We start from the raw sequence: 12,247 nt of genomic DNA on the forward strand, positions 1-12,247 counted from the left end.
GGATTAAGATTTCTCATCAACCTTTCCTGTTTTAATATGCGCTTAAGTACCAGCTTAGCCTAGTCGATTTATATATTAGATGATTCATTATTATTTCGTTTGTCGTTTTTACCAACGGTGTCGAATAAAACCAAAAAACGTATACTGTCCGAGGTGACCCCGGTCATGTCCGATGTTACCCCGGTACCGGGGCAACACCAGACACTTGAGAGCCTTCGGAATTTGACCTTTTTCATGTATTTCTAGTTTTCTTTGGCATGCGACTCTCCTACCCTTTTCCGGCAAAGGATCACCCTTTACAACAAACTAACATTTAAATTCATGTGATGCATATAAAAAAAATTATTAGCAATTTTCAAAAAAACGTCCGAACCATCCCCGGTCTCCCCTATATTCCTTTTTTTACACATATGTACATCACATTTTGCTGTATCTCAGGTTTTGGTTGCTGTGTGAACACTGTAATTCTGATCACTGTATATTAATGTATTAAAAAGTTTAAATTTAAGTATTGCATGGTTATTGTTGAATATTCCACATTTTTATTTTCTTACATTCACTCAAAAATCCCAGCTGTATTATTTACTTCTCTTTATATGCGCTTTTTATTATTATCTTCTTATTTATTTATTCATTTAAATATACTGATATATTTTCTAAGTTACTGCCAAAATATTTTCTTTAAGTTGCAGAAAATGGAGATAGAAAAGATCAAACATCTTTAGCTGGGAGCCCTGCATGGACCTTCACCAAACAACATCACATCAACATAGCACTTTATCCACAAGACATTGATTAACATTGCTGCATCATTTACATATCTTTCTTTTTACCTATTTTTCTCATATTTGGTTGTATATTTAACTTCTCGTGTATTACAGTAATGCACACCTTCTGCAATATACAAGTTTGCTCCCAAAACTGTTTACAGTGAACTATTGGTGAAATTTTTTGAGAGGGTTGTTGTTTTTCCATCAGGGCCAAATTTTAGATTCAATCCTCTTTAAAGTCAACTCTCCCCATTGTACAGGTCATGTCTTTATGCACACTTTTGTTTGTGTTGGAAGTTTATCTTAATTAAATAAATAGCTTGTTTGTCCACTAGGTGTGGCGACCACGCTTATTTTCTTCCAACTAAATGTAAATATGCTTTGAAATGCAAGCGTGTTTCAACAGCTGTTGTTTTGATGCTATGTCCTGTTTTTTCGTTTAAAACGTTTTTTATTCTTTGCTACCGTAATCGAAGAGACAAATTAAAAATTATTATTATTATAAAAACCCATACCCTTAATAAAACCGATTCTTCATCATCTTTTTCCTCTGGTGACACTTCATAATCAGCACCATCTCCATACACATAGTATGTTCGGTTAGATTCTGTAAAAGCTCTTTTCATCTAAACATACAAGGAAATGAGAATTGAAACTAAAACACAAGTAAAGAAATTGTTTTAATTTAAAACTCACAGCATCCAAAACTTCTCCAGTTATATTTTTGAATGTGTCATTCGATGCTTCCCTATTTTGCAATTGCACATAAACCACAGCATCGTAAACTGCATCTGCAATAAAGAAATAAATCGTTAGTTTATAAAAATGAACAATTTAAACTGGTCAATTAAAAACAGATAACAACAGTAATAAAGTCTAGAAGGATAATCGTGTATTATTCTCACGACGGCCAGTTCTGACACTTTTTATCATGGATAGGTGTCTTCATACCATAAGCTATTAGTCTAGTAACTTCCAGTCAAGAAAATAGTGCTCTAACCATTCTACTACACCAGTGTCCACTTAACATACCTGCTGACTGGGTTGTTACTGGTATTGTAGTTGTTGGCTGTGGCAAAGTTGCTGCTTGTGTTGACACTTGTAGGTTGGTGGATGCTTGAATTGACACTTGTGGTGGAGGAACTAAAACAATATTTTATTGAAATAAACCTCATATATCTCTTAATAAAACTTATACACAACATGCTTATTTAAAATTATATAGAAGGTAAAAATAAATCTTGCGAAATTTACCATAAACTCGTAAAGTGGAAAGATTGAAGAAGTCCAGGGATGAATTCGCCACCAGATTTTCATAGAGAATATTGTAGAGAATTTCAGGTGAAGATTGTTGATTAGGAGACATGTTAAGTTTAAATTGAATTGTTTTTTTTATATTTCTTCTATCCCAAGTTCCATCTAAATTACAAAAAATCTTTTTTGTTGTTGTTAATAATAGTGGTCACTTATTTATTCACAATTTAAATCTATTGGAGCTATTGTTGCAAAGAATCTTGCACAAAGACAAACATGCTCTAACATGAAACTTTTTCTATTTTAGTAATGGTGAGGCATTTTGTCACAATATAACACAACCATCCGTTACCCCCTTCACTTGAATTTGGTTTCAAAAAATGTTGATTTAGTTGATTAATTTCCGTGTTCCAATATTTTATATTAGGTTGTTCCCCGATTGGGAAAGAGGAAGCAACAGCTGTGTTCTCCAAAGCTGAGTTAATCTAAAAAAATCAATTATGAATTGTTTTTGCAAAAACTATTAAATATAAACACATACATCCTGTATTGTTTCTGGTGAAGTATTATTAGTTGTGGCTTCTATATGAGCAGCAAAAGATCTTGTGACATGCAATTTTAAATTGTCCATACTTGTGTTTGTTGAACTGCTTGCATTGTTGAACATGGAGTATGCAGCTTCAACTGATGTTTTCCACGGCACTTTAAAACATAAAGTTGATGAGTATAAAACATCTCCGATGAATAAAAAAAAAAATATATATATACTGTATATAAAATCAAATTTGATATATTGTGCAAAATATAAATATAATTGAATGAATGTAACTTAATTTATCCTCGTGTGGCCGGAAAATGACAGTTGTTATCACACGGGTTTAACACCTCGTGTCAGCTTACGAGTTACCATGTATGTCACTTAGTGGATAATTGTCTTTTGGGAGGAATTTTTTATTTTTTTTTATGGCTGATAATTTGGACAACCCATTAGTGACCACTGGGTTGGAGCAATTGCAGTTAAGTGTCTTGCCCAAGGACACATACGCCCATAATGGTAGCAGCGTCAAGCCTTAAACACATTACCTCTGGGTTGAAGGCAGGCGCGCTAACCACTATGCCACGGCGCCGGACAGAACTAATAAGATGAAGGCAAGGCCAGAGATAGAATAATACTGTTTAAATAAGTAAAACAATTTTTTTAAATAATAAATCTATGCATGCTTTGATTACAATAACAAAGATAAAACAACAACAACACAACAACTCATCATAGTTAAGAAACATAAATTAACAAGAAAACAACAGTCCCTATTCTTGAATAAACATGAAGGAAGGAGTTTTGGGTAAAAATACGGCTGGTAAAGTCAACAGTTGACTGACAGTATGTTGCAACTTATGAATTATTTAAATCAGATTACCAGATAATTGGGAAGAAAAGCTTACATAAAAGCTCTTTAAACCTTAAATGTATTCTGTTGGTGGTTAAAATAGTTCATTACCTGTTATTGAGAATTGAACTTTAAGAGATGAGCTGTTTGTTGGTTCAAAATAATCCACAGAAAGAGGAAAACTAAGTTGGAAAAACTAAAAAAAAAACATTAATAAATATCACCTAGAAAATATATCAGCAAATATACCATTGGTAGGTAAATGGACAGGTGTTGGTTTGCAGTTTGCGAGCTTTTGTTCATCCACATATCAATAACTTCAGATAACGTAAGATTACTGATAACAAATGAACCAATCATTGTCTCTGTAAATCAATAAACAACATTATTTTGCAAATAAATCATGTTAATTGAAAGCCACACATTCAAGCACAAGAATTCTTAAACCGTTACCCATACCACTATATTCTAACATCCATAGTTTCTAAGTCAATACCACCAACCCCCAATCCACAATGTTGTAGCTTATACTATACTTCTACACAGAAAATAATAAATTTTTAAAACATTACATTTCAAGAAAACATTGAAGTACTTATATACAACATTAGAACTTACTCGCTGTATTTGAACTAATAAATGGTCCGGGCACTGCAAAAAATTGAATGAGATTATTAAACAATTCAATTTTCCACAATCAACTCAACACATTGATACTTTACCTCTTACTATTAATGAATCTGGTAATATTTTTAATTCTTTTTTTATGTTTGAAGTTATTTTTTTTAATTCTTTTCTTCCATCTCTTTGTAAGTTGTGAGCAAGACTTGGTACATTGGGATTGGAAGTCAATGTAAAGTTAATTCGCATTGAGTTGTTGATAGTTCTTTCCATTTTCACAAAATGCAAGGTACCAGGCAGAATGCTATCAAGCTAAAACAAACACATATTTAGCTGAAAAATTCGTAACAACATTGTTGGTAATATGCATTTTTAAAAAATTCGATGTAATTGTAACATAGCAGTTTTTATGGCTAAAGGATAAAAGAGTTTGTAAAAATATTAAAAATTTATACAAACCAAATCCACTAAATCGTTCTGTGTTTTATTTGTTGTAACAGAAGTGTTCATAAAAAAATCCAATGATCCAACAAATGTACGAGGTTCTATAAAACAAGCATTTAAATCAAATGTAACTTAAAGTATAAAATAAAAAAAATGTATTACCTCCAAGCTTAAAACTTTCTATATTATTCGTTGTATTTAGATTCAACATTTTCTCTATCTGTGCAGCAGTTGTATTATCATCATGTGGTTGTGTAAGTTTTACATGAGCAAGTAATGACTGGTTAGGTAAATGTTGGAAGTATTCAACCACATGTTGATATGTCTTATTTTCCAATGATGTTGCAATCCAATTCATAACCTGATAAACATAACATGATCTCCTCAAACACTAAGATTCTGTTGATAAAAACTAACAGCAAAGCAACAGTCATTAAAACACACTGTACATATGTAGCTTCATTTAACATCAGCTATGGAAGGTAAGTTTTACCTTTTGGCTGTATGTATTGAAAACTAATTCATCAATGGTTGGGTAAAGATCGATGACATCAGAAATTACTGCTTCTTTTAAAACCACGTAACCAACCAGGATTTTATCTTGGGGTGGAGTCATCACTTCTGGAGGGGGGCGTGCTGGAATATTGTAAACTTATTTACTCTTTATTCACAAAAATCATTTTAAATAAAAAGAAGATGGACAGCAAGGCAACAGTTGTTACAACACTCTTACATTTAAAATAAACATGGGAATAATTATCAACCTCATAAATTCAGTATATCAGTTAACTTTTTTAAATTGAAAAATTTTACTTACGTTTCACTATCAGAGAAGTTTTATTTAATAAATATCTTGGATGTGTTTCTCTAAAGATTCTCACATCATTAGTTAGACTTCTTGGTGTGAGATCAAACCCAGGAAGACTTGAAATCCACACCTAGATAATAAGGGAAGAATAAACATTTATCAATACACATTTATTTCCATGTTGAAAAAAATGCTTTGTATTGTACATCCTTTCATTGTCCAGAATTTAAGTTTTATGCTAATTAGAATAGCCCAGATTAACTGTAACATCTTTAGTAAACAAGATGTTTCAATTGCAACTTAAATATAAATGAAAGAATGTAACTTACATATTCTCACGTGGTGGGGCTATGACAGTTATTTTAAAAGGAGTGTTATGTTTTATACATCTTATACCTACTTACAAGTTACCACAAATGTATCTTGTTGGGTTTTTATTTCTGGAGATTTTTATCATTTTGTAATTTATACATGACAGTTTAAATTTATATCATAAGAAACTCCTGGGTTGGAGCAATTGCCGTGTGTCTTGCCCAACGACACACATGACAACTATGGTAGCAGTATGAGCCTTAAACCTGTAAATTGCGAGTTAGAGGCAGATGCGCTAACAAATCTGCCATAGGTGCCCAATGACTGATGTTGATCAACTCTAACACAATTCATTAACCTACCTTTGCACGAACAGTGCTGTTGTAAAGTGTTTCAAATTTGGAAAATGATGCAGTAACTTTTGTTTCATTCACATTAATGGCGCTTGTAAACTGATATGTAAAATGTGGTTTTAAAATGTTATCTACTTCTAAAATAATAAGGTACTAAATATATACGTTTTAATACTTCCCACATATTAATCAGTACTCACAACCATCAATATATTTACTTATGTTATGAAATATTCCATCAGTTAAAACAGGTATTGAATTGGGCATAGTCAGCCTTAAATTGAAGTTCAATCCTAAAAATTTAGAATAATTCTCACCAAATCAACAAAGTATTCACTATCTTGGGCAGTTGTGAGGGAATTATCTGCTGGATTAATCACATCAACTTCGCCAATGAAATCTCGTGTAAGATGCGGGCCAAGGTCGATCAAAGATTTGTTGACAATGCTGACTGTGGTTGGTTGCCATGACAGCAAAGGCCATTTTCTCAATTTAATGAGAATTGGTTCAATGTCTTGATCAACTGGGTAGGTGAGCTAGTAATGTATAAAAATGGTTTATTAATAGTTTTTATACCAGTGGTAGAACAATGGCTGACTTTATAACACATGTATTTTGTTTCATATAACTAATGCCCACTTACAAGTTTCGGCCTATTTAACTTTAACTTTGTAACATAAATACTTTAAGGATTTTTCTCTGTTTGGCTGACAACTTAATATCCAGAAAGAAGTATTGAGTTGAAGAAAGTGCAGTTAAGTGCCTTGTTATAACACTCATACATCCAAAAATGGCGGCAGTGCCAAGCCTTATAAAATAAGTACTACTAGTTAGACACAACTTAATTTCTCAAACATGAATACCCTAAAATGCAGAATGACTTTTGGAGAGACACCAAGTTGAAAATATTGAGCTTCTGCCTTTGTTGGTGGGACTGATACCAATTGTTCAGGAATTGCTAGATTGAAAAACTCGCTAAGCTGTGTTTTAATATTACTGTCGCTCAGTTTTGGCAAGTTGTTCCTTTCTGCTGTGGTTGGTCCATTAAAAGGTAAACGTCCAATAAACACGGTGTATTCTGGTATGATGAACAAGGTGTTAAAAAGTTAATTCTATAGATATAATAGTCCATACCTGGAGGAATTATTGGAAACACATAAGTTGTGATGTTTAAATCTGTACTGTTTAGGCTGATTATAAAGGATGCCATATCCCCAGTTTCAATCTGTCTACGTCGAACAACATGTGATGTATTCGACTCCAAAGATTGTTCTTCATTTTCACTTAAGTCAACTGAGATATATTAAGTATTAGTATATATAGGAATGTCGCTTATTTTTTCCCACAAGGTGGAGAACTTTGTGAACCAGTTCATACCCATATCAAAAAGTGTTCTTTAGTGCACCATGTGTGATGGACTAATACTGCTTATTATCTTTTAAAATTTATCGATTTATAACTGAAAATTTAAAAAACTCCTTGGTAACCGTTGTGTTGAACCAATTTCTACTAAGCATTAAGAATACAGACACCAAAAAAATAAATAAAATAAGAGCAATGTTACAAAAATTAGGCTGAACAACCTGATATTGGGTACAGATTGTTCATCATGTTTCGAACAAACTGTGTCAATTGAAATGGATCATAATGAAGATTTGAGTTCATTGTTACATTTGCAACCATCCTTAAAATGCCACCATTACTGATCTCAAATCTAAACAAGAAAAATATATTGTTACTTGAACACAAAGTGAATGTCACTCACCAATACCTGTCTATCACCAATGAGCTGAGGAACTGGAGTTCAAACAAAAGTTTTTCACTAACTGCTCTTCCTACTTTGTCATAAAACCTACTACCATTGTCTAATAACTGCCCAGTTTCCGTTTCATTCAATCCTTCAATATTTGATTCGAAGTAAAAATTTCTTTCAGATGGAACAATCACAGAATTTGGCAGATACCTGTCATGTATGTACGTTAAAACAACATAAAGTATTTTCTCTATATTGAAACTGCATATACTAATAACAGGTAAGCTTGATGCATGAATTAAAAAAAAACATGCAACCTTATTATGTTTTTAGAACATCAATAAAATATAAAAAACAATTTTTTTTCTTTGATAAAAAATTAAATAGCATTCACCAACTAAGGTACCGCTGACCCATTTTGGCATACATGTTTGTTTACCTGAGAAAAAAACTACATGATGATTCATGCAACAACTACTCACCCATTTCCTACTGCAGAATCAACTAATATTTGTTTTAAGAATTCAGTGTCATTGTTTGTTGTTTCTATTTTAAAGTGAGCAGTAAGTCCTTGCAAACCATATGGTGCAAAATATTGAGTTTCCACTTGTATTTTATAAATACTTTCAAATGCACTTAATGATCTTGTTAGCTGTTATATTAAAATATGACGTTACTATTGTAAAACAAAGAGCATGAGCCAAACTCGGGCAATGTAGAGAACCAGTTTTGAAATATATTTCTTACCATAGTTGTGCAACTATTAACTTGTTCCAGAAAACTTGAGCTTGAGTTGTCAATTGAAGCAGATATGACATGGGTTGTTGGTGGAACGAGTGGGAATGTGATGGAACCCGTAAATGTGACTGGTGTACAAAGTTATATATTAATTGTTTACAAAATCATTTTTTAAAACAAGTAAACTTACCAACAGGTTTGGGAGGTGGGGCAAGATATACAGTTATGTTTGCATTTGTTGGATCAACTATAATTGGACCTGGTGATAATACAATATTTTTTATTGTTTTTTAGATAAACTACATACAACAAAGATTTTATTTCACTATAAATGATAACGATCGGTTAAAGTTTTTAATGAAGTGGAGCAACCCAAAGGTATAGCATGAATTTTCTAATGTGCACCAGTGGCTTCATACACTTGTTGTTCCGCTATATATGCTAGCAAGTTGCAACTTAGTGGGTAACCTATATTATGTGTTACTGGCAATTTGGCTAACGACGTAGACGTAGTTAGGGTAATTATCAAGTGTGCAAGGTCACAAAAGTTAACAATGATAACAGTGCCAAGCTTCAAGTTTAATACCACATGTTGGTAGTAACCTGTTAAATTTGGATGAGCTTGAAGAACTCTTCTGAAGTCATTTGTCATGTTGATCGGATCATTTTTATCATTTACACCAAGCGTCAAATGAATGTAAACTTTAACTTTTTCATTTAATGTTTGAAATGCACTGAAACAAAAGTTGATGTGAAAAAAAAACATAACAAAAAATCCTTAAATATAAATAAAACATACTTTGTCACATTTAGTGAAACAATTCGACTTTGATTTTTAAAATTTTCATTAAACAAATGTAGCAATGAAGAAGCAAATCGTGTAAATGTAGTGTTGTTCATCGGAAGCTTCACCAGCTCTTGTCCTTGTACTTCAGAAATGTTTTTGACGAAAAATTCCCCAAGAAGTTGACGAGAGGTTGGGATGTAAACGCTCTCAGGGATAATTCTGTAATATTAATAACAAATTGATAATAACTAGAGTGTAATAAAATATATCATTTACTCAGATAAGCAGATTAAGACAGACCACAAAAAGTAAATGGCAGTGACAGTGAGGATAAAAAAGATAATGTGTGAAAAGATGATTATACACAACAGACTTAAAATCCTAGATGTTTTACATTTAATATTATTACAATTTCTGCTGTTACTTACTGTTTAGAATTTAACTGCCAGTTATTAAATTGCTGAAGAACACTTCGTACAGATTCACCATATTGAAGTTGAGTTGAAATAATAAAGTGTGCAGTTAATCCATTAGACAGATATGGTGCAAAATATTGAACATTAACTAGTGCAGGCACATTGGAATCTCTAAACACTGTGTTAAGCTGAAATAAAGAGCAGATTACAGTTTTGCAGTTACAAAAAATGGGAAGTTTGAAATGGTACCTGCGTTTGAATTTGGTCTTTTTCTCTAATGAAATATGTTTGATTGTTATCCTTTATAATGAAGTCAAGAAATATATTTGAAACACCAGTGTAAGAGATTTCACCGTTCAATTCAATAAATATTGGAAGTGGTGGAAGATCAACTGAAAATTTAGTTTTATTTGGTTAGAATTTAAATTTTATAATTAAAAGAAAGTACAAATTCTAATACTTTTTATACTTACAGTAAATATTAACTGTGTTATTACCAATAACACTATCTGCTAATGCAGCATTAATTGCATTTAATTGATTTTGCAGGTCTTTAGGAAATATAACATCATAATTTGACATGATAACTTCAAACGTAACTGGTCTTGATCCATTTTGAAGTGCGGGCTGAATTTTTAAGTTGACCACGGAAGTTTGGTATAATTTGTTGTAGATTTGCAAAATCTTTGTCATCTGAAATAGGAATATGTAAACTTTGACCTGCCGCATAATACATCTGCAATGTACAGGAAGCCTGCCCTGATGAAGATGACTGGAATCTAACTTTTAATCAATAATAAAAGAAAAAGTTAAGAAAACACATTTTAAAATAAGAATATTGTATTTTCAAATGAATTAAATTGTACTTACATCAAATAAAACGGAAAATTCAGAAATAACAGCATCAGCACTAGCAGCCAGCAAAGCTGATCCATAAAATCTTCTCACTTCTCCCACACGGAAAGTAGTCGTGGAATATGGTCCTTGATCACATACTTAATTAACTCATTGAACAACATTTTAACTTTTTCATACCTTTGTATTTATATTTATTTTCTAAAAAATCTACATTATAATGTTTTTTTTATGTACTGACTTTGATTTCTTATTTAAATGCTTAGTTACCATTATAGATTGGGTAGTTCCTTAATTTAAAGCTTTTCTAGTACTTAACCCCTATCTTCATCCCTAACCGCATGTACTACTAGTCTTAAACTAATTTCTTATATTAACATTTAAATTGTCTGAATACCAAATATAGATATGAAAAAAATCATAAAATAAAAAATCACAGCACTAAACTGTTACATCAGGTCAGGAATAAGTTTACAAATTTACAAAAAAAATGTTTTAACATTTTTCTAATAAGAACTTACTTATATCTTGTTGAGCCAAGTAAATATTTAAGTTAACCAAATTTAGATCATCAGGAGAAGTATCATTCTTAAGTTGAATCACAAAATGAGCAGTAATAGTGTCTGATACATCAGCATATGATTCAAAATATTGAATCTGTGACATTTCTGAAATGGGAAAAAGCATCTTTAGTGTGTTCGGGTATTAGGTTTATTTAAAAACTAACAGTTTATAATAACTGTCTTCGGTAATTTATGAGGCCCGAGATTCTAGAACATCTTTGGCATAAGTGTGTTATTAATATTTCGCCCATTCTTTTAGCATTATTATCAACAAATATTATTTTAGTTGTTAAATAGACCAGATAAGCCATAAATCACCAACCTATGTTGATCAGGTGAGCATACTGTGATCTTCGTAAAACACTTTGGAACCTCCTGGTTTGGTTTCTTAAATAATCCTCTTTGTTTAAATTTAAATTTAAAATAATATTATGTATTGCTTGAGCATGTAATCCAGTCCAATTGACTTTTCCTGAAAACAAAATGAAAAAATGTTAATGGGGTGGGCATTTAGATCCTTTGTTGGCAAACAGTTGTTCTTATTGTTATTATTTGGAAGACTTTTTCCGCACGTCTGAATTTTCATCATCTTTTAACTAAAATCCAATTGTTTAACATATACCTAATTTATGATGCAAATGACCACATTTTAAAGCTTGTATAATCAAACATTAGTACACTACCTCATCACATTGAACCAATATATTTAGGACAGCACCAAAGTTTTTTAAATTTTGTTTACAAGACAAAGCCATATTTCAAACAATGGTTCTGTACTCATTACAGTGTTTGGTGCTTATCAGACTTACCCCCAATATATAATGTGGCACTCATTTATTAAAAAGCGAAAACAACTAATTACATCAGTTATATTTAATGTGACAGATGCGCTTGCTTTTCGGCAATGAGTAGTTTAATGTCTAGTACAATTGGCACAATTTTTTTCTGTCCTAATAACGGATATGGATTTCGATTGGTAGCCTGTTTACCCTCTAAATACGAGTTACCCCAGTTTAAGAAAGGCTAGTTTACAGTATCTAATATACTAACACATGTTGTTCTTGATTGCCATCACAAGTAGAAAACAGAAATGACATTGTTAGTAGCTTTTGTTTGTCATTTGTAAAAAGGGATGTATCAACTTAAATTGTGATAGTTATAGTACCTCCCCAGTCATTATAGCTG

General features: G+C 31.8%; 2 protein-coding genes across 2 annotated transcripts in view; both read right to left on the reverse strand.

The window, feature by feature from the left end:
• Positions 1 to 11,549, reverse strand: part of LOC100177600 — a 13,164-nt gene extending 1,615 nt beyond the window's left edge. Inside the window, exons 1-31 of the mRNA XM_018812958.2 lie at positions 11,385 to 11,549; positions 11,021 to 11,167; positions 10,515 to 10,627; positions 10,118 to 10,337; positions 9,894 to 10,036; positions 9,657 to 9,832; positions 9,241 to 9,447; positions 9,045 to 9,175; positions 8,632 to 8,700; positions 8,451 to 8,569; positions 8,186 to 8,355; positions 7,722 to 7,913; positions 7,534 to 7,664; positions 7,085 to 7,243; positions 6,814 to 7,028; positions 6,268 to 6,486; positions 5,960 to 6,049; positions 5,295 to 5,415; positions 4,971 to 5,113; positions 4,640 to 4,838; positions 4,493 to 4,578; positions 4,135 to 4,345; positions 4,031 to 4,063; positions 3,662 to 3,777; positions 3,524 to 3,608; positions 2,566 to 2,726; positions 2,377 to 2,509; positions 2,025 to 2,189; positions 1,803 to 1,913; positions 1,467 to 1,561; positions 1,286 to 1,396 (exon numbers count right to left, since the gene is read on the reverse strand). Coding sequence (XP_018668503.1) covers positions 1,286 to 1,396; positions 1,467 to 1,561; positions 1,803 to 1,913; positions 2,025 to 2,189; positions 2,377 to 2,509; positions 2,566 to 2,726; positions 3,524 to 3,608; positions 3,662 to 3,777; positions 4,031 to 4,063; positions 4,135 to 4,345; positions 4,493 to 4,578; positions 4,640 to 4,838; positions 4,971 to 5,113; positions 5,295 to 5,415; positions 5,960 to 6,049; positions 6,268 to 6,486; positions 6,814 to 7,028; positions 7,085 to 7,243; positions 7,534 to 7,664; positions 7,722 to 7,913; positions 8,186 to 8,355; positions 8,451 to 8,569; positions 8,632 to 8,700; positions 9,045 to 9,175; positions 9,241 to 9,447; positions 9,657 to 9,832; positions 9,894 to 10,036; positions 10,118 to 10,337; positions 10,515 to 10,627; positions 11,021 to 11,165 — 4,269 coding nt within the window. The 5' untranslated portion in view covers positions 11,166 to 11,167; positions 11,385 to 11,549. The remainder of the gene's footprint in view (positions 1 to 1,285; positions 1,397 to 1,466; positions 1,562 to 1,802; positions 1,914 to 2,024; positions 2,190 to 2,376; positions 2,510 to 2,565; positions 2,727 to 3,523; positions 3,609 to 3,661; positions 3,778 to 4,030; positions 4,064 to 4,134; positions 4,346 to 4,492; positions 4,579 to 4,639; positions 4,839 to 4,970; positions 5,114 to 5,294; positions 5,416 to 5,959; positions 6,050 to 6,267; positions 6,487 to 6,813; positions 7,029 to 7,084; positions 7,244 to 7,533; positions 7,665 to 7,721; positions 7,914 to 8,185; positions 8,356 to 8,450; positions 8,570 to 8,631; positions 8,701 to 9,044; positions 9,176 to 9,240; positions 9,448 to 9,656; positions 9,833 to 9,893; positions 10,037 to 10,117; positions 10,338 to 10,514; positions 10,628 to 11,020; positions 11,168 to 11,384) is intronic.
• A 61-nt stretch (positions 11,550 to 11,610) lies between these two features.
• Positions 11,611 to 12,247, reverse strand: part of LOC104265931 — a 48,976-nt gene continuing 48,339 nt past the window's right edge. The window contains exon 123 of the mRNA XM_026835483.1: positions 11,611 to 11,658. Within this exon, the coding sequence (XP_026691284.1) occupies positions 11,611 to 11,658 (48 nt within the window). The remainder of the gene's footprint in view (positions 11,659 to 12,247) is intronic.

Source organism: Ciona intestinalis, chromosome 8 (assembly GCF_000224145.3).
Source record: "Ciona intestinalis chromosome 8, KH, whole genome shotgun sequence".
NCBI lineage: Eukaryota > Metazoa > Chordata > Ascidiacea > Phlebobranchia > Cionidae > Ciona > Ciona intestinalis.